This window comes from Camarhynchus parvulus, chromosome 4 (genome assembly GCF_901933205.1).
Source record: "Camarhynchus parvulus chromosome 4, STF_HiC, whole genome shotgun sequence".
In the NCBI taxonomy this organism is placed as follows: domain Eukaryota; kingdom Metazoa; phylum Chordata; class Aves; order Passeriformes; family Thraupidae; genus Camarhynchus; species Camarhynchus parvulus.
Genome location: NC_044574.1, coordinates 59,873,180 through 59,898,645, shown reverse-complemented (window position 1 = coordinate 59,898,645; position 25,466 = coordinate 59,873,180). Strand labels below are relative to the sequence as shown.

At 40.2% G+C, this 25,466-nt stretch overlaps 1 protein-coding gene across 2 annotated transcripts; it reads left to right on the top strand.

Annotated features, from left to right (window-relative positions):
• On the top strand, nucleotides 1-22,081 carry PKD2 (polycystin 2, transient receptor potential cation channel). Of its 2 annotated transcripts, none has more exons than XM_030948001.1 (15): nucleotides 1-396; nucleotides 5,401-5,514; nucleotides 8,416-8,549; nucleotides 8,908-9,158; nucleotides 9,421-9,645; nucleotides 10,572-10,800; nucleotides 12,295-12,465; nucleotides 12,877-13,058; nucleotides 14,002-14,122; nucleotides 15,939-16,037; nucleotides 16,362-16,483; nucleotides 17,165-17,282; nucleotides 17,551-17,714; nucleotides 18,501-18,648; nucleotides 19,415-22,081. In XM_030948001.1, the coding sequence occupies exons 1-15, from the start codon at nucleotides 198-200 to the stop codon at nucleotides 19,646-19,648; spliced, it is 2,511 nt and encodes an 836-aa protein (XP_030803861.1). In that variant the 5' UTR covers nucleotides 1-197; the 3' UTR covers nucleotides 19,649-22,081. The 2 variants fall into 2 exon arrangements, with proteins under 2 accessions (XP_030803861.1, XP_030803860.1); XM_030948000.1 differs by having other exon boundaries at nucleotides 302-396; nucleotides 17,554-17,714.
• The last annotated feature ends 3,385 nt before the right edge of the window (nucleotides 22,082-25,466 follow it).

Below are 25,466 nucleotides of genomic sequence, written 5' to 3'. Positions count from 1 at the left end.
TGGCGGGCGGCGGCGGCTGCCGGCGCGGCCGGGAGCAGCTGGAGCTGGAGCGGCTGGGGCAGGCGGCGCGGGCCGGCTCCTGCCCGCCATCGCCGCCGCTCTCCGTCTGCTCGCGGCAGGCCTGGAGCCGGGACAACCCGGGCTTCGAGCCTGAGGAGGACGCGGCGGCAGCGGCGGCGGCGGGGCCGGTGCTGGAGATGGACGTGGAGTGGGGCAGCGGAGCCGCGTCGTCGCTGGGCAGCGGCACGGGGGGCCCGGCGGGCGGCGGGCGGCGGGCGCGGCGGGGCCCCGCGGGGCGCGGCGGAGCCGAGGGGCCGGGCCGCCTCTCGGGGCCGCCCGACGGAGCCGCGCCCCGCAGAGCGGCCTGGGCCAAGCGCCTGGCGCGGAGACTGCGAGGTGAGAGGGCCCCGGCCGCGCACCCCGCACCCTGACCCGGCTCCTCGGGCGCGTACGCCGCTTCCTGCGCGCTGTAGAGTTGTTTGTAGTCTCTCCTCTGTAGTTGCTTGTCGTGCTCCTTTTTCTCTGCCCGTGTCCTTTTCCATCCTGTGTCTCTATGTCCCCATCTCTTCGTGCACATCTGTCTTCCGATCCCCGTCCCGGTTGTGGCCCCCAGCACACGCAGATGCACCCCCATCTCGCTCCTTGCTTTGCCCACCTCTCTGCCTCCCAGGTCTTACTCCTGGCTGCTTTCCGTGAAAGACACTCCTGCACAGGGGAGGTTTAGGTTGGACATTAGGATGAATTTCTTCACAGAAAAGGTGGCGTTGGAATGGACTGCCCAGGGAGGTGATGGAGTCATTGTCTCTGGAGGTGTTTAAGGAAAGACTAGATGTGTACTCGATGCCATGGTCAAATTGACATGGTGAGGTTGGGTCATAGGTTGCACGTGATGATCTCCTGAGGTCTTTTCCAACCTTGGCTTTCTGCCCCACCACCAGGTCTTTGGAAGGCTGGGGCAGAATGCTTGTTCTTCTTTTTCAGCAATACCCCATTCTATAGAAGTGGTTAGGATGGGGTGGGATACTTAGAGTGGGCTGCTGGGAGGGTGTTTGAATCACTTTTTCTGCAGCATTCTGCAGTGCCTTGGTGCTGCCCTTTACAGTCAAGTGCTGTCTGCTGTCGCGCAGCTGGTGACCAGGGACAGAGTTGGAAGCAAAACTGAGCACATATCATGTGAGCGTTTGAGGCGTTGTTAAAAGCTTACTGCAGTAACTTCCTGCTGATCTGGCCTTGTACAGGGTTGATTTGACAGCAGCAGAGAGAATGCTGGATGGGGAGTCCTTTGGATTTAAGGTTGTGAGAACACATTGAAAACACTCCTTTCTTTACAGAGAAGCTTAAAATGTCAGCTTCAAAGTACAAGGATTTTAAACAGAGCATTAGTTTAAGTGTCGGGCAAAATCTTTATAGTTACAAAGCTGCAGAAAAAGCAAAGCATATTTAGAAAATAAAGATTCTTCTTCTGAAATGTGGATTTTCGGAAGATAGTAGATAGTACCGCTGTTACTGGCTGCCACGGCATCAGTGGAACTATGAAAACAAGCTTGACTTTAAGGAAGGATTTGTACCTTCTCTGATTTTCATGTGCATTCAAAGATTGTTTGCTGTAATGATTTCTCTAGCTGTGGCTGTATTGCACCAGAAGAAATCCCTCTAGAACATTGCAATATCTTAGTGGTATGCAAGTCAGACTTGCAGAGATTATGGAATAGAGCAGGTTTTCTTTTTAGCAGATTTTATTGGGACCATGTTCAATGACCCAAGTCACTTCATAACAAGAAACCAGAATAACCAGGGAAAACCACCAGTAATAATTGTGTTGTGCATGAATTGGCACTGTGCTGTTTGGAGTCTCCAGTAGAGTGTTTGTTTTAGTCCATTGCTGAGATGTGTAATTGCCTAGGAAAAGAGCTGCTTCACATGGAGAAAGTTAAGTCCTTTTATAAGAAGTTTTACAAAGTTTTTATACTTCAGATGCTCCCTTCATCTTAGTTGTTGCCAAGAAGGAGCCTCCTGTGCATGTTTTCAACTGTGGTGAAAAACAGCAATGTTTGTACCTGAGGCGAATGTGAGTGACTTGGTGGTGACCTGGCAGGTGTTGCTCCTGTTCCATCTCTGTTGTGATTTGTGCAGTAGTACTGAAAACAGTTTCTGTTGATTCCTGACCTCCTTCTATAGGCACATGTAGCTAAAGTTACTGTAGTCAACAGATCCTTTTCTGGCTCTTTGATGAGAATGTTGCCATAAATTCCTGGGCACAGTAAGTGTCTGGGTGAGACTTTGGTACTGTGGAGGTGCTGCAGGGTGCTGTATTTCTGTGGAATAGGTAACACCTTATCTGAAGAATGTGATCCCTGTGCTGCACAGTTTAAAGGGGCTGATTGCAAGCCTGACATTATTATTGGGCACTTGAAGGATAACTGCGGGTTTACTATGGGAAAGAATACTCCACGGTTCTTTAGATATTCCATGGATATCCATGAGTATCTTTGAAGACTGGAAATGGTGCTTTCAGTTTTATTTCAAGGACTACAGGAAAGCTGGCATAGATTTATTTAATAGAATTGCATCTCACTAGACAGAATTCAACAAGAGGGAATAATCCTTTGGATATCACAAGTGATAGTGTCACCATGGCAAAAAAGATGCCTCTTAGTATTGAAGGATGTTCAATGACAGATTTCACTTTACTTGCCATGAGTTCTGAAAGAAAAATGCAGAGAGGATTTAAAGTATTGGGATTTTGGTAATTGCTGTAACAGGAGTTACTAAGTGAATAGAACTGACTATCAGTAGTTGAGGTTCTTCTTTATGTGGATTCTGTTTAGATTCTAACATGAATGTTTGTGAAGTGCCTTTAGTTCCTCTAGTTTTACAGATGTCTTCAGCAAATATCCCTGATGCTGAGACAAGAGGGACTGATTATTCTGCTCTGTTAAGGAGGAAGTTACCAGAAGTTTTGATGGGTAAAAACAAGGTGTATTTCCAGAGCAGCCTGGAAAGGTAATCCTGACTTGTAGAGCTGTACTTGGTCACCCAGTGCTGCCATGTTCTCATGTCTGTCATCACTGATGTGTGTTGGGCATTTCTTGGAAGGTTTTCTTAGTTATTGTTATATAAAGATACAAAATACCCGTCCCAGTCACTCATTAATTGACACTTTCATGAAGACTGCTACATGCAGAATGAGTATGAGCAACTGCTAGTTGCAGATTTAATTGACAAAAATACACAGATCATGTCAAAAAGTTGGTGAATAGCAAATGTATATAAGAAAACAAAAGAGTTTTGTTGATTGCAGCAGATGTCAAATCCAGCACTACTTACCTCTGCCATGTTTGAGACATCTAAATCAATATTCTAACAAGGGAAAAAGGGAATAATATATTTATATTGTAAAAATGTTGCAGCTAATGAAGGCTCCAAGCTAGGTCATTTAGCACAAAAATCGTTGTGTGATCCCTGGTGCTGTTTAGTTGGATTTTTTCTTTGCTGACTTGACTTCTAATGATAGTCTAATATGACTGAATTTGAGTTTGGAAACTTTCTGCTTCTGCTCACCACATATCTTATTGGTGAGTAATTGCTGACAGCCGGGACTTGGCTTTCTCGGCAGCTTAGCTCACTGGCTTTTCCAGCCTTTTCTTCCTCTCTTCCATAATGTCTTCCTGCCTTTATTATGAAAGTTGCTAGTGCAACTTAGTGCTGTGCTAGAGACTGAATTTATTGAGTTATTATTATTACTGACTCAGTAAATGTTCTTGGATTTGTGTTTTTGTCTTCAAGAATGACCTAATGGGGAGGATTTGGCATTCAGTGTAGTAAAGTTGCAGTCTTTATCTGCACATTTTCAAACTTGGCCTTAAAGAACAGCTTTGGAAAAGCTCTCCTATTTGGGCGCTGACACTAGGGAAGGTCCTAAGTTACCAATTAAACCATGTGAACAGAGATTAATGCTGAAACTGTTAGTGCTTGCTGTGCCCATGCAAGAGAGGTTTCTGGATTTATGTCACAACTTAAAAATGTGGTAGGTGAAAGGCTTCAAGAGACATCTAAGACTTTTTTTTTCTCATTTATGCAGGTAGAGGTAAGAGCTTCCTTATTCCCATCTCTGTTAGCAAACAAAGGTCTGCAGCAGGCAGCTTAGCCCATTGTCTTAGCCTTACAGCAGTGGTTGCAGACTGACTGAGCTCATGCTTCATTGTCAGGTTTATAATGCATTTTGGCTATCCCTTGTTACTGTTCCATTTCAAATTACTGTAGTATGTTTGATGGACCCAGGATTTTTCCTAGGGAGCTTGAGGTTACTACATTTCCATCTACTGAGAAGGTAAAGGATGTTTTGAAAGGTTAGCTGTTTAAAACACCTGAAAAGGATGGAAGTTTACTGCAGTTCTGTAGGAGTGAATTTTTAGTTTTAAATGCTTTTTCACTGATCAGAAACTGAGGTCAAATTGCCTTGCTTTAGGTTTAAATGAGGAGAAGCTCCATGAAGGGAACAGTCTGAGCAGCAGCAGCCGTTCCCAGCTTTTTTTCTATTCTGTACTAGGCGTAGGAAATAATGATGGTGATTGCTAACTGCATTTTGTTTCCAGGTGGTTGTTCCTTTTAAAAGACTCTATTTAAAAGATCCTTTTGCTTTTTTGTTACCCACTTGGAAGAGATCACCAAAGTTCAATAGCTTCTCTCCCTGTCTTTTTGGGAATGCCATTATATGAAATGAGGACCAGGCAGAAACAGTTCAGCTAATGCAGTTGCTCAGGCTGACAGCTAGACTGTACAGCAGTTGCCCATTTAGGCTGCTACTGATGTTTAATTGATAACTCTTTGTTGTGCAGGGAAAGAAACCATGCAGAAATGCTCACCAACATCCCTGCTGTGTCTCTTGCCTGTCTGAGAGAGGAAGATTATCATACAGAGTTTTAAAAATTAATTTGACTCAAGTATCTTCCTTTCATGTAGAAAATTACGACTGCTTCTAAAGGCTCAATAATGAATGTGCATTGTCATTCATTGAACAATGATTTGCATGTTGAAAAGATAACATACCAAAGCACTGCATTTCCATTTCTTGAGGGATGGCTGTCTGTGCATGTCACTGTATGCTTGTATCTGTTTTTATACCATGTGGTTCTAAGCAACTGTATTTCTGCAAATCTTCCCCAGATTCTCTTAGAGTTCTGCTGAACTGTTCCTAAATTATTGTGGTATCTCATTGATAGTTGATACTGCCTCAGGCCCCATTCTGTCTGCAAACAAAGCTCCTCTTTCTTAAACTTAAAATCCATAGAAGATCTTGCAGCAATGACAAAGGTTAAGCTTTCAACACTACTTACTGTCACTTGTGTATCTGTACCAGACATCTGTGCACATCATTATATATATCTTTTTCCTTTTAAGGCCTGTGGGGGACAAGACTCATGGAAGAGAGCAACACCAGCAGAGAGCAGTACTTGAAAAGTATTTTACGGGAGCTGATCACGTACATTGTTTTCCTCGTGGTCCTGTGTGTCTGTAAGTACTATTCAGCACCAGTGCATCCAGTTCTGTACTACCTGCTTGTTGTGATTCCAGAATGGAGGTTGTTTGATGTGGGAGAATTAAGAGACAGGCAGGCAAATACTTGGAATCAAATATTTCTCTTTTTTCTGCACATGGGCTGTTGCTTGAGACTGAAAATACTACAACCTTCTGCATCTTAACAAACTTAGAATCTTCAGGCAGGATGATAATAGACTTATTCTTTTAGAGAGCATTTTTTTATTGTAGTACTGCATTGCAGTGTAATACTTCTGCTACACTTTTTGAAATCACTGAGAAGAAATGGTAAATGAAGAGGAGGAGTTAGCCATCCAGGACAAATAATTGAATCACCACATTTGGAGTTCATCAGCAAGGTTATATACAGATCACAGCTGGAGGCTTCTGTGGTTTGTGCCATTTGTTGTCTTCATACCACATGGAGTATCATAACACTAAAGAACAGAGAACATAGTAACATTAAATTTGCAATGCAAGAAAGAACTTCTTGTGGAGTTACAAAATATCTGTTTTATTTGTTTGCTAGGGAGAAAACCAACAAAATGTGCGCATTAAGTTAGTGTATCTTTAGAAAGCCAGTATGTTTCAAGTCTCCAGTTTTTAGTGTGAACAGTTCTGCCCTAAATGGCTGAAATGCTGGTGGTGGCTCTTGAGTTGCCATTTATGATCAGTTTTAATACAACAAAGTGATGTTTTAAATTTTTGTGAGAGGGAATCTCAGAGTGGAAAAGCAAAGGCAAAACTACACTGGTAGACTATGTCTGAGAGCAAGTCTGCTCTGCTTGAACGTAACAGAATTACTAAAAAGCCCAAATTTTATACTATTGACACAACTGTTTTGATGTTGTACTGCAGGCATGTTTATATATTAAATATCACGTTTTTTTCCTTCCTGAGTAATTTAAGAATGCTTAGAGCAGGTTTATGAACAAAGCAGTGCAAGGGTGCTTGTGGCTGGCACACTGTAGCACCAGGAGAAGTGTTGCAGTGAGGGGTCTGCTTTAAAGTGAAATTTGTTTCAGCGGGAGAAGTTTGACTCTTAACAGGCTGTTAACTGATTGTTTTGCTACAGAAAGAGATTTTTGCTAACAGAATAAAGGAAAAGTGTAGTGTGTTAAATATCTGGAGATATTGCTAACTTATTACTATTTTTTAAGTATCCTTTTTATTTTTCACATAAACAATAACTGGAGGTCAGTCTGGTCTGTGGCTTGGCATGCCCTAGGAGAGTGCTTCCCAGTGCAGGCTAAATGCTGTGAGCATTTCTTATTCTCTTGTTTGGAGAGTAATGTTTAGAGAGAATCCAGGTATTGACAGTCATGTGATATATTCCATGTGCACAGCAGAACTCTATTAAAAATAGTTTTGCTCTCTGGTTGTTAAGGGAAACAAAAAATTTATAAATTTTATGCAATTACCAAAACTAACAGTGATTGTTCACTGTAGGCCTAATCTTTCAGATTCCTCTGAGTTTTAGCCACAGAGTGGTTCAGGTATTTACAGGTGGTAACAATACTTGTCAGCAGTGGAGAGACAGGGGCATCTGAGCTTGGATCAGAAGCCAGTTTTATTGAGAATATGAGGCATTTATATATGGTTTTACTGGTATGGCACTTCATTAAGGTTCTATTTTTGGTAATAATTTCCCATTGGTTACACATTCTTCATGACATCACATCACCTGGTAACATTATCTTATCACAAAAGTTTCACAACATGTCTCTTGCTCACTTCTTGCCCAGGGAGAATTTATCTGTGTTTGTCTCTCCGAAGGTTTCTGCTTGATCAGGCCTAGGATATCAGGCTCCTTTATCAGTTCCATTGTACTCTGTTTTATTCCCCATAAACACCCATGCCAAAGACTATTTCCTCAACCCATCTTAGTTTTGTACATTTTATAATTTATGCTCTGTGGCCCTCAGCCATACCTTTGACCCTGTGTGAGGAAAAGGAGTAATACAGTCATTTATTTTCTGTGGGGAGTTTCTCTTAAAGGCCCTGCACATCTGTACTGGACGTTCATTGCTTAATCCATGTCATTCCCAGTGCCCTGCAGTATCCTGGTTGACTGTCATTATCTGCTCAAGCAGAGCATAGTTGTCCTGAGGTCTTTGTGCCATCTGTGCCAGTTCTCCGTGCATGTCTTGGATAGCACAAGCCACCTAAAAAGGCCCTACCAGCCTCTCTTCAGGCTGCTGAATTGTGCCTTTTTTTTCCTTGAGGTTTACTTTGGTAGAAGCATTAATAATAGAATGAGATGTGGAAAGGAGAAGAGAGTATTATAAATTGATTGATCAGTCTACCTTCACTGCTTTTTGTATTTTAATCACAGTTGACAGATAAATGCTGCTTGGTGTGGATTTTGTTTTGGAGCTTAATAGTTCCGCTACAAAATCTGTACAAATTCAACCTGATGTATTCAAAACTAATAAAGGTTTGGTTTTGGTTTTTTTTGTTTCTTCCTTTCTTCCTTCCTTTCTTTCTTTCTTTCTTTCTTTCTTTCTTTCTTTCTTTCTTTCTTTCTTTCTTTCTTTCTTTCTTTCTTTCTTTCTTTCTTTCTTTCTTTCTTTCTTTCTTTCTTTCTTTCTTTCTTTCTTTCTTTCTTTCTTTCTTTTCTTTCTTTCTTTCTTTCTTTCTTTCTTTCTTTCTTTCTTTCTTTCTTTCTTTCTTTCTTTCTTTCTTTCTTTCTTTCTTTCTTTCTTTCTTTCTTTCTTTCTTTCTTTCTTTCTTTCTTTCTTTCTTTTGTTTTTTTTGTTTGTTTTTTTGTTTGTTTGGTTGGTTTGGTTTGGTTTTTTTTTGTTTTTTTGGGTTTTTTTGGTTTTTTCCTCTTTCTTTCATTCCTTTATCTGTCACTCTTTACCAAACCTTCTGCAGTGACTTACGGGACAGTGAGTTCCAGTATGTACTATTATACAAGGGTTATGTCACAGCTCTTCCTGGAAACACCTGTGTCAAAAACGGAGAAAACTGATTTCAAAACTTTGTCCACAATGGATGACTTCTGGAAGGTAATCTAAACCCAAGTTTTTATATCTCTGTAGCTGTGGTTCACTGGTACTGTCATGAACCTTAAATTTAACCTTTAGAATCTTATTTCCTAGCGTGGTCAGGCTCGTGCATGAAAATCTATGTGCACAATGTCAAAGCTATGGAACAAAGTAGACCTTTAATATGTGAAAATTTAGAGCAGAAATGATGTTGGTGGGGCAGGGTAGGGCAAGTTTGTGGGATGTCTTTGGAGGGCAGGTAATAGTAAAGTCTTATGTCAGAGAAATTATTAACTGCAATTCTAACACTTCTGTGGAATGAAGATCTACAAAAACAGGGCTGGCAGCATGCAAACTGAAGTTCTGTCATCCTCCCCAGTTCACAGAAGGCCCTTTGCTGGATGGTCTTTACTGGGAAATGTGGTACAACAACAAAACCGTGGCAGAAAACAAAAGCTTCATTTATTATGAGAACCTGCTCCTAGGAGTGCCTCGCATTCGGCAGCTGAAAGTCAGAAATGGTTCCTGCTCCATACCTGAAGATTTAAAGGAGGAAATCAAAGACTGCTATGATGTCTATTCTGTAGCTAATGAAGATACTGCTCCTTTTGGACTCCGGAATGGAACTGCGTACGTAGCATTCCTGTAGATACATACTCATTTTTATATACTTGTCACCCATTTTTCTATCTTAATTTTACAGTGTTAGTCAAAGGAACTTTGTAACTTCTTTCTCAGAGGTTACATCAAAACTTTGTTGCAAGGACCCTCTGAATTAAAGTATATTTAATAGCTAATGCATGTTTTTTGGTCAGGTTTTGTTGGTGTCTGTTTTATTAATTGTAAGTTGAAAGTGGAAAGACCAATGTGCTTTCTTTCACTTCTGAACTAGCTGGACATACACCAATGAGAAGGATTTGAATGGCAGCAGCCACTGGGGCTTGATTGCCACATACAGCGGGGCTGGTTATTACCAAGACCTCTCGAGGACCAGAGAAGTAACAGCTCTGCAGATTGCAAGTCTGAAGGAGAACCTGTGGCTGGACAGAGGGACCAGAGCAGCCTTCATTGATTTCTCTGTGTACAATGCAAACATCAACCTGTTCTGCGTGATCAGGTATGAACAGAACCACGACAGTGTTCAGTTGCACCGTGTGGGTTGCAGACCTGGGGTTTTCTTGTGATGGCTTTGGTTTGGGGACATAGGTGTATCGGTGATATTTTTGCCTGATGTCTGGGAGAAATGATGAGGACTCCTCCATGGATATCAGAAGATTAATTAATTAATTTATTATACTATATCATTCTATGTTATATTACACTATATTACATTACATCTAAACTGAATCTGCACAAGCACTCAACTGCACAGAATCTTGTGACTGTCTGCTGACCGACAGTCTGCACGTGCACTTGGCCCTGACAGGCCAAGGAAACAAAACCCCATCACTTTGGGTAAACAATCTCCATATTGCTTTCTACTTTGGCACAACACAGGAGCAGCAAATGAGATAAGAATTGTTGTGATCATTCTTTTCTCTGCTTCTCTCACTGCTTCTCTCAGGTTCAGAGAATGTGCATCCCACATAGGTGAGTGTATGTTTTGTGTAAAAGAGACAGACAACTGAAGTGCCATACCTCCCTGTCAAAGAAGTGAGACTCCTCATGGAGTCTGTCCTGGCTTTCCTGATGCCACAATGCCTTGGGTGCAGTTTGCAGGAGAGCTTTCTAGAGAGTTGGCATATTCAAGTAAATCCATGGGTATAGAGCATCAGCCTTTGGTTTAGGCAGAATGAGACAGGCAGAGATGAAAACAAAGCTTTCAGTCTCTGTTTCTTCATGTTCCAGAAAGGCTTTGAGTTTTAGTCAAAATTGAGTGTGGTCACGTTTACAACTTTTGTGTAGTGTGAAAAATTGGAATAATATGTGGGTTTGTTTCTATTATTTAGATAATTATACAAATAAACCCAAGTGTCTTTTAGTAGTGCTTTCCATTAGTTCTTTTAAAATTAAATTCTTTTCTTTGCCTTTTTTTAAATGCAGGTTGCTAATAGAGTTTCCAGCCACTGGAGGCCTGCTTACATCTTGGCACTTTCAGCCTGTGAGGCTGATTCATTACATCTCCACTTTTGATTTTTTCCTGGCAGCCTGTGAAATGTCCTTCTGTCTTTTTGTTCTGTATTATATGGTGGAAGAAGTCTTAGAAATTCGCATTCATAGACTGCACTACTTCAGAAGTGTTTGGAATTGCCTTGATATCCTTATCATTGTGGTAAGTAACCTTTATAATCAGGCTAAAATTGCTTTCTAAAGTGCACTTTGTGGGAGACATGAATTGAGACATAAAAACACAACAGTGTTCCTGTTGTGGTTTTAAAGTACAGGACCATCATTAGGAGGGATACTTCCAGACTATTAGGCTATTCAGTCTGAATATGACAATTTTAGTCTGTGTTGCAATGTTGGTATGTTTCACAAAGTTGGTTGTTCTGTCTTCAGTGCTTTCAGCCTGGTGCAAAGTTAGAGTATTTGTCCATCGTGCATTTTCAGTTTTTGTTTATACAGACTTCCACTGAAGGTGACAAACTTGCCCTCCCTTCTACATATCTGGTACAGACTATTGCACTGGCTTTCAAATAAGAAAATCATCTGCTTTAAATAAGTGATTTACATTTCAAGGAATGGGACTTGGATTTGAATGTTTGCAAAGAACCACAAGGAGATTTATCTTGGTATTAAATACTCACCAGCTAATACCAAGTTTGAAGAAGTGCCTCAGAATTGTAGAGTGCTAGCAGCTGTCTAGGTTAAGTGGACAGTCTTGCACATTAGTAATCTTAGTGTGCCAGAAAATATGAGCTTTGGATATAAAGCTGCATAATATAATTCTCTCTGGACTCAGATCAAGCTGTGCTTACCAAAAGTATACAAAGCCAGAAATGCTGAAACAGTTCCAGTCCCATACTTGTTTTGTATCTTCAGGCTTGGATTAATCAAAGGTTTCAAGTCTTGAAGCCAGTATTTGTAATCTAGGGAAATATTACTTGCATCACAGTGCTTTGTAAACAAAGGGCTGCTTAGGAGGATGTTTACATGAACTGTGTGCTGTTTTTTACACTTAAAGGTTGGGCAGGGAAAAAATGCTTTGCTGTCACAGTCAGTGAAGAGTATTCAAGTGTGAGTGTAAAATTCAGTGCACACAAGAGGTCAGAATTCTATGTTTATGCGTTGCCTGAGGGGCATTGTTTAAATGTAGGATTACGTACTTATGACTCTCTATATGTGGTGAAATGTTCACTTACAGTAATGAACAGCACATTTGCAGAAGTGAAAGCAAGAAACCTCTGTGGTAAAACTGCAGCTTCTCTGCTGTTGCTTGTTCTGGGCAATACTGCTCAGTCTGTGCTCTGGAGAAACTGTAGTACCTTTTTGGCTACGGCTGTCTTTCTGTTCTGTGTTCTTTTTCACCTTTGTCTGTTTGAATTGTCATATTTGCTCCCTTACATTTTCTTCTCTGTGACAACATCACTTCTGTAATCCTGCTAGGTGCCACTGTCATCTTGTTCTTCACAAACAGTGGCAAGGAAATGACTTTTAAATCTTCTTACTCCCAGACTATTTGTCTGTAGTCCAGGACTATAATGGTTTTATTTTGAAATGCATGAATTTCCACATATCTTAACTTTATCTGACATAAATGTCTCAAACAAGTTGTTTTAAAACCCTAATTGATTTTTGTAAATTTATGTGTTTCTTTTGTCCTCAGCTGTCTGTGGTAGCTATAGGAATTAGCATCTATAGGACATCAGCTGTCGATATGCTCCTGAAGAAGCTGCTGGAAGATCAGAACTCATTCCCCAATTTTGAACCTTTAGCATATTGGCAAATGCAGTTCAACAACATTGCTGCAGTCACTGTGTTTTTTGTCTGGATTAAGGTAATTCAAGACACACATCTTTATTCTACCGTTAGAATGTAAGCAGTATTCTGAGTTTCACGAGACACATTATTTGAGGCTAACTCATGTTTCTTTCAAAGTCAATCATGTGAGAAAGTCAGAACAGTGATAACTTCTTGCAGATGAAAATCTAAGTTGTAATTTGCCACAGGTGTAGTCAGCTCTTGCTTAGGTCTAGAAAAAGTAGTCAGTCCTTGTGTTTTGTCAGCAGACATGTTAAGAAATGTTTTTATTATTCCTCAATTGATAAGTCAGTAATTCTTACTGGGTACTGCTTTGTCTCTAGCCATGTTCAAGACATATCATGTGAAAGAGTAGAGAGCAATTATGTTAAGAAATTGTCTTCCTTCTCTTTTCAGCTTTTTTCTTTGTTTTTTTTCCTTTTAACAGCTTTTCAAATTTGTTAACTTCAACAGAACGATGAGTCAGTTATCCACCACAATGTCTCGCTGTGTCAAGGATATAATTGGCTTTGCCATTATGTTTTTTATTATTTTCTTAGCATATGCTCAGTTGGCCTATCTTGTCTTTGGCACTCAAATTGATGACTTCAGCACTTTCCAAGATTGCATGTAAGTACAGGTATAAAAAATGGAAAGAAGATTTTGGTGCATTGGTGAATCAGTTACTTTATCAGAGGCAGATCCTGTGATGTCCATCTAAGCAGATAAGCTGCAGGCACACTGCTGTTGAAATAACCTGGTAGCAAACACATTTTATAACATTTTTATCTCTGTGTTATTGCTGTCAGAGCAATAAACTAAAAATGGCAGGGCTGGGTTGGTGTTATATGATTTTTACAGGGGTTGGTTACATTCCTAGACAAAGCAATGACTCCATGTTCAGTGGTTAAAAGCTTATTGAAATATTGGATGCATGATAAGGTTGTGTTCCTGATAGTGTTCATAGTTGCTTGACTCAGAGTCCATCTTAGACAACCACAAAATTTATAAGTATCTGGAATCCAGGAGAGAGAGAGGACTTAATATAAGATTGCTAATCAATTTTTCCTTGATTGATTTGGTGCAACACAACCTGATTGTAACTGAGGAAATTAATAGGTTGTTCAGTCACTGATTTCCCCTACTCCCTTACACTGGGGCAGTGTTGCAAGGAATTTCTTGCAGAGAAGTGAAGGAACTGGAGATATGCTGATGGTGGCATAAATTGCCAAGCTTCTTCCAGCTTAGAGGGAGAGGGTTGGGGTTGTATGTGTGTGAGGAAGATGGGAACGGGTCTAAGAGCTTCACAGTAGTAATTGCTCTGCTTCCTGTTGTGACAAAAAGGAGAAATAACCCCCATGGTTTTGTTCTGTGTGTGGCACCTGGCTGTGAGTTGGGTTATGCCTATAAGATGTGCTTGATGAATTGTTTTTGCAGACCCTGATAAAGTGTTGCAAGAGTGCAGATCTCTCTGCAGCCTATCAGTCACACTGCTAGAATAAAATAGTTTGAGAATCCTCGCACAACTCCAGTAATATTTTCTTCAACTCCTGGATGTGTTTTGTTTTTTAAGATTTACTCAATTCCGCATCATTTTGGGAGACTTCAACTTCACAGAGGTTGAAGAAGCTAATCGAATTTTGGGACCTGTTTATTTCACTACATTTGTGTTCTTTATGTTCTTCATTCTTTTGGTATGTACACTTTGTTTATATGGGGTATGTCAGTGGCTGTTTTTGCATCACTTGTCCTTTGATTCCTCCTGCTACTTTTGGGGCTTTTTCTGATGGTGATGAGTGTATGGCCCATGAAGGGGCCTGACTGCTACATGGCTGGTCACTACACTCTTTCCTGTTTTTCCTCATTTAAAATTGATTTGCATAGTATATTCTTTGTCATTCTCATGTAGTGATCCACATTTTAAATTTATCATTATTATTATTATTAATTTTAGTTCTAAAATCTGAATAGTGCCTGGTTGTCAGATACAGCAGGGCTGTCTCTTTTGGTGAAAAGTAGCTGTACTGTTCCATGCAGTCTCTTGATTCATAAAGTGCTCTAATGTGTGGCTGGCTGGGTTTACAACAGCTTTGTTCTTGCATGCCACACACAGCTTTGCCTGCTGCAAGAGCATGGTTCTGCAGCAGTCCTGTATCGTCATAATTTTTAATGTTATTTAGTGACCTTCATACTTAGTGCAGCTTTTTGTTAGTATTTGAGATGAGGAGGAGTGGTATTCAGATTTTATTTGTGGGAAAATACTTCATCTTGGATGTTCACTGGTAAGGATGCAGAGAATTTTAAATCTTTCGTGAGGAATTTAAGTGTTTGGTGAGATGGACCAGGATTCAGTGGGAAAATAACAAATGTGTCGCTATGTGCCAAAGGTTCACATAAAGCAGGTTTCCTATTTGCTTTGTAGCACCTAAAGTGTCCCAGAGAACAGTCTAGTGTCCAGCAAGGGAAAGAAATCTCTTTTTTCTAAGGGGCAACAGAAAAGCACTGAAAGGTGAAGTCAGAGCAGGTTATCCAAAATACTCACTATAATTTGTGTGTTTTTTAATATCATTTTGTCTGAAATGACATGTTGATGCAAGTCCCTTGAGACCAGTCTGAGACCTGAAAATTCAGTTAGGGAAGATGGGCAGAAAGCACCAACTCTTAAAACTGGAGAAAGTAGCAGCAGAAAATAGCACAACAGTGAATTGTCCAGTTACCTCTTACTTCTCTGGTTTTGGGCATGAATGCATAAAGATACGGCACTGAAAGATTGTAACAAAGCATGTTTTTAAGTCCATGAGGAAACAGAGGATAACGTTGCTTTTCTACATTGAACATGCCAGTAAATTGAGTAACTCTTCTTGAATGTGCAATTTGTAATTCAGTCATGTTTACTCCATGTCTAGCAGGAGCCTTTCAGCAATGACAGCATGGTTTGATTAAGTTACATGCTTGGCTCAGATTTAGTGAGACCAATATTTTCCCCTTTCTCTGTACAAGAAAGAGCTATTTCCAGAGTTGGTGCCATAAATGCCAAATGCCTGATTTTAAGCTTTTTGATTTTATCTTTAGTTTGAAATGCAAGCAGAGCTGTAACTAGATAAGAACCTTTGTTTTGTGCTGATTATTACAGGATGAGTAGTTAACTTGATTCCTCAGGCATTTTTGTTGCCAACTGTTTTGCCTGGATTAATTCACAGCTGTTACCTGTGTAAGTTTTGCTTTGCAGGGTTTACTGCCACTGCTGTGTGTAGCTATGAACTGTCTGGAAAGTAATTCTCCAGTTATGTTAATAGCCAGTGATGTTGATTAAAATTTGTTATATTGCAGAACATCATATTTCAATATCAAGCTCTGGATGTTAGTTTCATTTTAAACAGATCACTATTTTCTTCTGGCCTTTTGAAACAAAATCCGTGTTAAGGTCTGCACAACAAGGTCATAGGAATAGTAGGGCTCAGTCCTGTTGAAATTTGAAATTTCAACATTTTTGTTTTCTCTTATGAACAGAACATGTTTTTGGCCATTATCAATGATACCTACTCTGAAGTCAAATCAGATATGGCACAACAGAAGGCAGAAATGGAATTGTCTGACCTTATCAGGAAGGTAAATGTAATGCTTTGTTTGTTTGACATCTTATTCGTCACATCTGAACTTATTTCATAAAATACTATATAAACTGTACAAAGTAAAGCTGGCAGCAGCTGGGAAGAATACACATCTCGGTTAAAATAAGTAATTCTGAGCTGAGTATAAATTAAATGAGTGAAACCTTCCCATCACAATGTATTTCAGTCATCTAAGACTTTGCCTTGAATGATCACACTGAACACACTGAATGAAATTATATAGTAGCTGATTTCTGTAATCAATAAACTTATTAGAAATCTTGTTTCATGAGAAACAACAGAATTTTACTTTCTCTTTTAGGGCTACAACAAAGCCATGATCAAACTTAAATTGAAGAAAACTACTGTTGATGACATTTCAGAAAGTCTGAGACAAGGTGGAGGAAAACTCAATTTTGATGAACTCCGGCAAGATCTCAAAGGGTAAGGGAGGTGTTACTTCTTATCTTGAATAGTATACCCAGGGACTTGTGATGTTTCGTTTTAAACTTTTTGATGTAATTTTCCTCTAGCAGAAGCACACTAATGTGGATAAAGACATACACCAGAGTGTTTTTCTCTGCATTATGGCTGGTGTTGGCATCGTGTACCGGAGAAAGGTTTTGGGGGCTCTGGGGCCCAACCTCCTTGAATTTCTGTGTTTTGGGGAGAAAAACACAGAAATCTCTGAGGAAGAGATTTCTCCTCAGAAATCTCCTCAGAAATGACAGAAACATTACCATTTCCTCAGAAACATTACCATTTCTCCTCAGAAATGACAGAAACATTACCATTTCCTCAAACCTTTGAGGAAATGGTAATGTTTCTGTCAGACTACTGCAGGAGTTTGTGGACAGTCGGGAGTCCAAGGCAAGGGTACAAATCAAGGAGATACAGAAGGGAGTTGTGAAGGAGAAATGTTCAATGTCAGGAAGATTGATGCTTTAACTAATGAAGGGTAAGGACTGAGGGGTTTTTATCAGTGTTGTGAATCTACAGGCAGCACTGGGATGTCTCTGTCTTGAGGAAGAAAGTCTATTTGAAGTGAAATGTTTTCTGATACACAGAGTTCTTTCAGCATCTGAAAAATGGAAAGTGAGGGAACTGCTTTTACTGCCTTTTCAGGAAGGGGCACACGGATGCAGAGATTGAAGCAATATTTACCAAATATGATCAGGATGGGGACCAGGAATTGACAGAGCATGAACATCAGCAGATGAGAGATGACCTGGAGAAAGAGAGGGTGAGCTCAGCATTAGGAGTGGGATGCTGCCAGCATTGTCTGCCAGTCTGTGTGCCAGTCCCTGTGCTGGTTTCCTGCCTCAGAAAAATCCTCTTGTCTCCTTTCACTTTGCTGTCATTCCTGGCTGTCTGAGCAGAACTGTAAAAAGGCACAGGGGAACTGATAGAGGACAGGAGCTCTTTGACCTTGACACCACCATCCCCCATGTACAGGTGAAGGTTTTTTACATCTCTCTCTCTCTCTCTCTCTGGCTTGTGTTTTCACAAAGGAGGATCTGGACCTGGATAGGAGCTCTCTACCACGTCCTCTGAGCAGCCGCAGCTTCCCCCGGAGCTTGGATGACTCTGAGGAGGATGAGGATGAAGACAGTGGACACAGCTCCAGAAGGAGGGGCAGCAGCTCTAGTGGGGTTTCCTATGAAGAGTTCCAAGTGTAAGTTTATCCTTCTGAGGGGGACAGATCTGCATGTTGGGTTTTGTTTTTGTTTTTGTTTTTGTTTTTTTTATTGTGCATTTTCTTCTTTGGGTTATATGGTATTCTCTCCTTGATATTAATCAAATTATTTATAAAAGCAAGTGTTAGGATTTTGTTGTGCATAAGTCACTCCTTTTAGTAGCTTTCAAATAATATCTGAACTGGAAGTGCCTTAGAGAGCCTCATGGGAGATGGTTAGAATATAGAAAATCAGAATAAACAAAAAAAACCAGCAAAAAAACCCCTGTCCTTAAAACCTTGTCACTGAAAAGTCAGAGAAAAGGGTCATGTTACAATAATGCCAGAAAATACTTTTGTAGTTTTTTAAGTAGTAAACCCTTGAGTTTAAGTTCAGTGAGAGCTTTAATGGTTGTTTCTAATAAGATTTAAGTTAGTCATGAGTGTGTATTTTGTCCGAAGCAATAGATCTCCATATTAATTAATTACAGCAACACTGGCTGAATAAAGAATTATATAACTGGAACTAACAAATTTTCATGATGATGCCCTAAGAGCAGTGAAAGCAGGGTGCAAGATGTACATTTTTCCCCCATGTGCTTTGCCCCTGTTTTACTTTCTTGCTCTGGTATACCTTATCCCTCCTGGATGGTAGGTTTGTGGGAAGTCAGAGGCATGCTTGGGTAACAGTGATGTCTCATCCTTGTCTGCTCTGGTGTTGACATGCTAGAACGGTGCTGACTGGGCAATGTCTGAGTCACTGAAGCTCCCACTTGTTGCCCCCAGACTCATGAGGCGGGTGGATCGCATGGAGCATTCCATTGGCAGTATCGTCTCCAAGATCGATGCTGTTATCGTGAAGCTGGAAGCCATGGAGAGGGCCAAGCTGAAAAGGAGAGATGTGTTGGGAAGGCTGTTAGATGGAGTGACAGAGGTAAGAAACTCACTCTCTGTGATCTGGTCACAACCTGAATGTCTTCCTTTCTGTTGGCAGTTCTTCCTACTGCCTGGCTTGGCAGGATTGAAGGAGTGGTGGTAAAGAGGAGGTGTTTGCTTTGGCAGTAGGTGAGTGATTTCAGTTAGGTGTTAGGAAAACATGAAATTTAAAATGTGAAATTTTGGGAACATGATTCAAGATTCAGATATGACAACATGTCTTACAGCAGCCCTGTGTCACCATTTAAACCTGTGATCTGGGCAGCAGTGGTGTTCAGTAGTTGCTGAAGCAGCTCCTCCATCCCTTGGTGTCTGTTGGGATTAATACAATACTTTTTGTGGACTAGTCTGTTAAGAGTCTATGGGATCCAGCCCACTCTGCTCTTATTCTCCTTTGTTGCTTCTGGGACTGTGTGTGGCATTTGAGGGAGGTCACTTCTGTCACAAGGGTTACCTGACTTCTGCTGCTTCCCCTTTCACTCTCTCTTTCCTTGAGGGCCCTTTGGAAACAGCCAGTGGGAGAAATGTGTTATTTCTGTAGATCCTAAAATCTGTCAGGTGGAATACAAGTTATGCTTTCCTAGGTGGCAACCTGGGCATTTAATTTCATCCCTGGAAATAAAACAGTTTGCTGTGGGAGCTGTATCCCCATTAGCCTATGGAAGTACTCAAGTGGTATAAGAATTTCTTGTGGTTGTATAGGGATTTGCCTAGACTTCAGTTTGGAAGCTGCACTTCCAGCTTGTGTCTTTTAATGTGTTTAGGATGAAAGACTGGGCCGGAACAGTGAAATCCACAGGGAGCAAATGGAGCAGCTGGTGCGAGAGGAGCTGGAGCGCTGGGAGTCGGACGACACGGCCTCTCAAATGAGCCATCGGCTGGGAACACCCCTGGGACTGAACGGCCAGCCTCGCTCCAGGAACTCGCGGCCGTCTTCTTCCCAGTCCGATGGGGTTGATGCAGGAGCAGGAAATGGGGGGAACAACATCCACGTGTAGCTTGAGCTTTGTAGGTGATTCCACGTGTTTCAGGTCACTGTTCAGTCAGCAAATTCCCCAGCATGAGGGGATCGTTCTGATCAGACCCCTGAGGACATCTTTCACTGGTAGGAAAAAGTAAATACTCATTCCATAAATCATTTTCAGGCCTGCGTAAGCCATGTGTAATGCCAGCAGTTGGAGTGGCACCCTTGGAAACAAAAATGCTGGAAACTGAATGGATAGCAAGTGGGAAAACATCTACCAGGACAGAAATCTGATTCCATAAAAATATTATTGGGAACACTTGCAGGAGGGCAGCAAGCTTCAGACAAAATAATGTGCAGTGGCTGACGTACTAAGAGGCTATTAATTTTCTGCTTCCTCTTGGAAATGACAATTTTTAAAGGCTTTCAAAAGCAAATTTTAAAATAATATGGCATCAGTTTGTCTTATTCATTATAACAGCTGACAGATAAAACAGCACTTTTTTTTAAGAATATGAGTTTCTACTTGTCTTTCTGAGTTATTCTTGGTATACTTAGTATTTTACTTAATTTAAAATATTTTTTCCTGTTTTGAGAGGTACATTTCTTTAAGCAGAAGAAAGTGCACTTAGTTTGTACAATTATAAATTGCATCATTCTGTGGTAGAAACGGAATGCATTATAAGTAGCATTTAGCAAGAAATACTCTTCACATCCAACTAACATAATAATTTTCAGCTAAGTTGCAAAGTGCCCATTTTTTAATGCTATCTTTTAATGATTTAAGTGTTTCTGGGATAAACATTCCAGAGGTTCTTAGATAAGTACAGCTACTTTTGCAGAAAATACATCATTTAAAAGCATACAAAATTGAAAACCACTGAGTTTTCCTTGGGTGTGACAGGGAAAGGGACAGAGAAGTTTCTGACAGTTGGGAGAATCTGATCTTGTGCCATGTGAAGTTCTAATCACATCTCAACTATGTGGTCTGTATTTACATTTAACTAAACTGCTTGTGAAATGGGTGGCTACATTTCTACATAGACTTTTCTGCCGAGGTGCAACACAGGATTCATTTGGGAAGGTGTTTATATTACAATCAATGAATTTTAGTATTTTTAGTATTCCCTCTGCTTTGTGTCATAGAAGCTTTATTTTTGCAAGGACACGCAACGTTGAAATTCTATTGGTTTCCTATAGAGAGCACCGAGGCAGTGTTTGCAGTTTTGCCTAGGCTGGTTTAGGAGGAAGGCTGTCACTTGTGCTTTTTTCCTGAAGATGGCAGTGTTCTGGTGTTTAAAGACTGAGAGCTGGTGAAAAAGACAATGGAAAGCTACATAATCAGCCACATCTTAGCTATTAGTAGCATATGTAGAGGAGAAAAGGCCTGTTTAACAAAGTATAAGTGGCATGTGTCATGTTGGTGCCTTCTGTTTCAACAAGCAATTGGTGTCTCTTCATTCTTGTGGGAGTGCTGCTTAGGCAAAGCTTCCATGTTCCATACCTTCTTGCAATGGCATTGCCTGGATGTGTGGAATGCCTTTCCCAGGGAACTTGCTAAAACTAAATAGAATTCACACCTTTCCATTTTTGATTTTATGAGAAACCATATGCACAGAAACCTAATTAATGTAAGCTGGAAGAGGACGAAATTCGGTACTGGAATGTCTTAGGAGCTGTGTCTCGGGAGCAGAATTATGTAGGAGAACAGGTTGTGGTTCTTGTATGGGTTATTTGGTCCTTTATTGGGAAGAAATTCATACCCTTTCACAAGAGTCCTCAGGAACCTGTGAAAACAGTGCACAGCACAGTGGGGGTAAGGCATTTGTGTAGGATGAGGGCATTCAGATTAAGCTCTCACTTGCCTTGATTGAAGGGTTTTACACCTCACAAACCTTTCTGAGGGAAGCTTTTCAGTGTTGAACTGCATTTCTGACTGTAAACAGACCAAAGAGAAACACCAGCTGTACTCATGGCCATCGGGTGTGCAAGGAAAATAGAAAATACTATACCAAAGCAATTTAAATACACAGAGCCTTGTCTTTATATTCATATCCAAAATGTCTTTCAAAATGTAAATTCAGTCACTCTGTTCACCTTTCATTTGTACTATATGTTTATTATGAAAATATTTGCATTAATAGCTGTATTTGTTGGGGTATATTTCTGTAATATGTCGTTACTTGATAACAAACTTCATCTTGAAGTGCAGTAAGTTTCCATGGGTACCCATGTGCGTGGACAGTGGGCCTTGCAGTAAGTGCATTGCCACTTGATAAATGTTACAAACTTTTTATTGATGCATTTTTCAGTATTAGATTATAATATCATTTGTCACTTACTATAAAGGTACAGTTTTTTGCATAGTAATGTACAGTGTTTGGTTTTATTAGGAAGCTGTTAATTATGCAAGTCTTGTACAATGATCAAGAATGAGCACTTTATTTCCTAATAAACATTTTATATAATCTACAAAGCAAATATTGTGCCTACACTTGGTTTGTTTATAATGGAACATGAAGAATCCTACATTTTATTTGTGTTACTTTTAGCTCATATCTTATTCTCAGATTACCTAATAAAGGGAGTAGAGGGTGTAAATGAGCACAGTGGACTGGGCTGATCCTACTGATTCATTGCCCAAGCAGTCCTTTTTTAATACTTTATTTCAGATCTGTGTTTCTGCAAATGCACAGGTCTGCTTTCTGCTACTTCAGGTAGCAGCTCCCACTGCTAGCAACTGTCTCTTCATTACTTGCTGGATAATTTAAGTATTTTTTTTCTCTATTCCCCCTTTCCACCCCCCCTTCTTTCAGGAGAGAATACTACAGCATCTGGAGGGTTTGAATAGAGCTTGGAAAGCCCAGGCTGCCATGTAAAACCCATGGTTCTCTCTGGACAGCTGTATTAATGAAACTGTATTGATGAAAATGGAATGATTAATGTAAATACATCTCATTCTTTAGTGAAATACATACATACTGAATTTATTAAGTATATTAAGCCTTTAATAAGTGCACTATAAAAGTCACAGTGTGTGGGGAGTGGGAACTTTATTTATTTATTTAATTAATGAATTAATATTGTGTGTATGCTGTAATATTGCTGATTTTGGAAGATTTCTTCAGGAAGTGCAGCTTGAGGTGCCTATTTGGAATAAGAGCTTTTTGGAGTAATTCTTCCATGTCCACAGGCATTACTTGAATGTCTTGTATAGTCCAAGATTCTTCTCCAGTAAATCCAAACAAGAAAAATTTGGTCAAAAAACTGAGGAAAAGGGGACCTTTATGATTAAAGGTCTGCAAGAAATTGTCACTTGTATAACAAGGACTTCCAGGTTTTAAGCAGTGATCATGCAAAATAGGTACAGAAAGGTGGAGTGACAGCTTAATGGTTCAGGTGACAGACTGACATTCAAAGAGTTGTGTTTTATTTGTGTCACCTCACCCTGATGCCTTAACACACACTCAGCTGCTTCCAGCTTGGATCAAAGGGCTGCTACAAACATGCTGCCTAATCACCAGTAATGCTAAAACACTAGATTTTCCTTGGATTGGGGATTCTGGCAGCTCTTCTGCTTTGTTTCTACTCCAAGGAATAGTCAGGGAGACTAAAACTGCATCCCAGGATGCAAAGAGCAGCAAACTTGTGCCTTCTGTAACAGGCCTGAATTTGGATGAAATGTGAGAGCAGATCCTACAGCCAGATGTTCAGGTGTTTTGGAGCAGGCCCACCAGCAGTGGGGTACGAGGAAGGGAGCAAGAAGGGTTTTGAGATATGGAGAGTGTGCTGGGTTTGTGTGGTTTTCAAAAAGTCATTAGTAGTCAATGCAGTAAGATTGCCAAAGGACCAATCATGACAGTTTGCATCAGCCACAGTTTTGCTGGTGACATTTTGACAAAAGTTGACACCAGTAATTTCATTCATTTGCAAAGTCGTGGGAAGAGTTAAAGATTAGCAGAGACTCACAGGGGACAAAGTGCTTATTAAGGAATTATTCATAAAAAACAAATCAACAATATTAATCTCTTTCAGAGTTAGAATTTGTTTTAACTCCTGTTCAGGTTTTAAGACTTCTAGTTTTGAAAAAAATAATTTCCAGTGAGAAGAGTTAGGCTTTGTTTTCTGGGTAGTCACAGTAGAGGTGTTTTTGAAAAAAAAACTTAACACTATTAAAAATGCCTGTGTGAGCTGCTCAGGCTGCTGCTTTTCACTGCTGCGTGTGATCTAGACTCTGGGAAACACTCAAAGGAAAAGAATGCTCCTTTCAGGCTAAACCTGAAATTACCAATTCATTCCAAAGTCTGAGGTAACTACACTTCTGTACTGCTACTAGCTTTTCCTGGAGCTGAGGTGGATGCTGTCAGACTGAGTTCCTCAGCTCCTCAGTTTCAGATATCTGTGTGCACAAGATGCAGCCACGAGAAACCTTGTGCTGCAGAAAGGCAGAGCTGGCAAGCACTGGAAAGAAATTTCCATCTCTCTCAGTGTTCCTGTGATGCCACAGCTGTGTAATAAAGGCCAGCTGTGTTTCCTGGCTTAGTTATTTGAAACAGATTTGACAAGGGCTTTAACTGTCTTAACTGGTTGTAATTTCATGCCCAGCAAGAAGAGGAGGGAGATGTCAACTGGGAGAGGAAAAGCATTTACGTTCAGGATACTTCTCCCTTTTTTTATGGCACAGGAAGATGAAAATAAGATCTATCTGACAGGAGAACTAATTTTTTTTAAAAAAAGAAGGAAAATATTTAGGTTGAAAGTTGTTCATGTCTGTAAGAACCATAATCACAGATTATTTAGCAAATAGAAGTGTGTCACATGGAAGATCCAGGGGAGCAACTCCAGGAGTCTTGGTTGGCATTGCTGCTATTTACATTATCAGATTATACTCTCTCCTCCTGCTATGTAGCTTTTGTGTAAAAAAACACAGCTGAACACAAAGTGAGCACTTGCACTTCCCTGGATGTTCAAGAGACAGCAAGTTGATGCTTATAAAAATGGCATTTACCAGTTAATATGAGAAAGCTATTCACCTTTTTTAAAATTTTCTAAATTATTATGTTCTCTTTTAGAAGAACATTTGTATAAAGTGTGCAGAAAACCTGGCACTGTAGCAAGGAATACTGAAAATTTTTATCCAGGAAATAAAAGTTTGAATACTTGTAGTGTTTATCAGCATCCCAGAGAAAATTTGCAAACTGAAGTAACTACAAATCCATTACAGGGTTCATTTGAGTACATTTGATTTACCTTGTACTGATGCTGGTGTGTGTCCAGAAAGAGTGTCCATCATGTTACCTGCAGTGCCTGTCTGCAGCCCTACAGAGCAGGGTTTCATCCTCAGAACTTGACTCTGTGCCACTGGAACAGTGGAAAAGTAATCAGAAGGCAGGTGGCTATTTCATAATACTGGGGAGTGAGGGAGTAATTGCAGTGTTGTATTCTTGAAGAAGCAGGGTGACTAAGATTTTGGCAAGGCAGTTTTCTTGAGAATGAACCAGATATGACCCAAAACCTTATGGAGGCAAAGATTATTTCTCTTGAAATAGGAAGGAAATACATGAAACTGGAGAAGCAGAGTTTACATATTTTAGTAGGCTGAGCTGCCCTTGAGTTTCCACATATTAAAAAACCTGCTGTTCTGAGCTCTTAATCTATAACTATTTCGTCTCTGAAGACAAGAGATAGACATACAGAATTTAAATTTTTTTTCTGATGTTGCTATCCTAATTGTTCTCTTTCTTCCTTTTCAGTGGATATATTCATTATCATTATTGTTTGACAGCTTCCAGTGTCTACCTGACATAAATTCTTTCTGTCCTTTATGGTATTTTTTTCCAATTCTTGCTCAG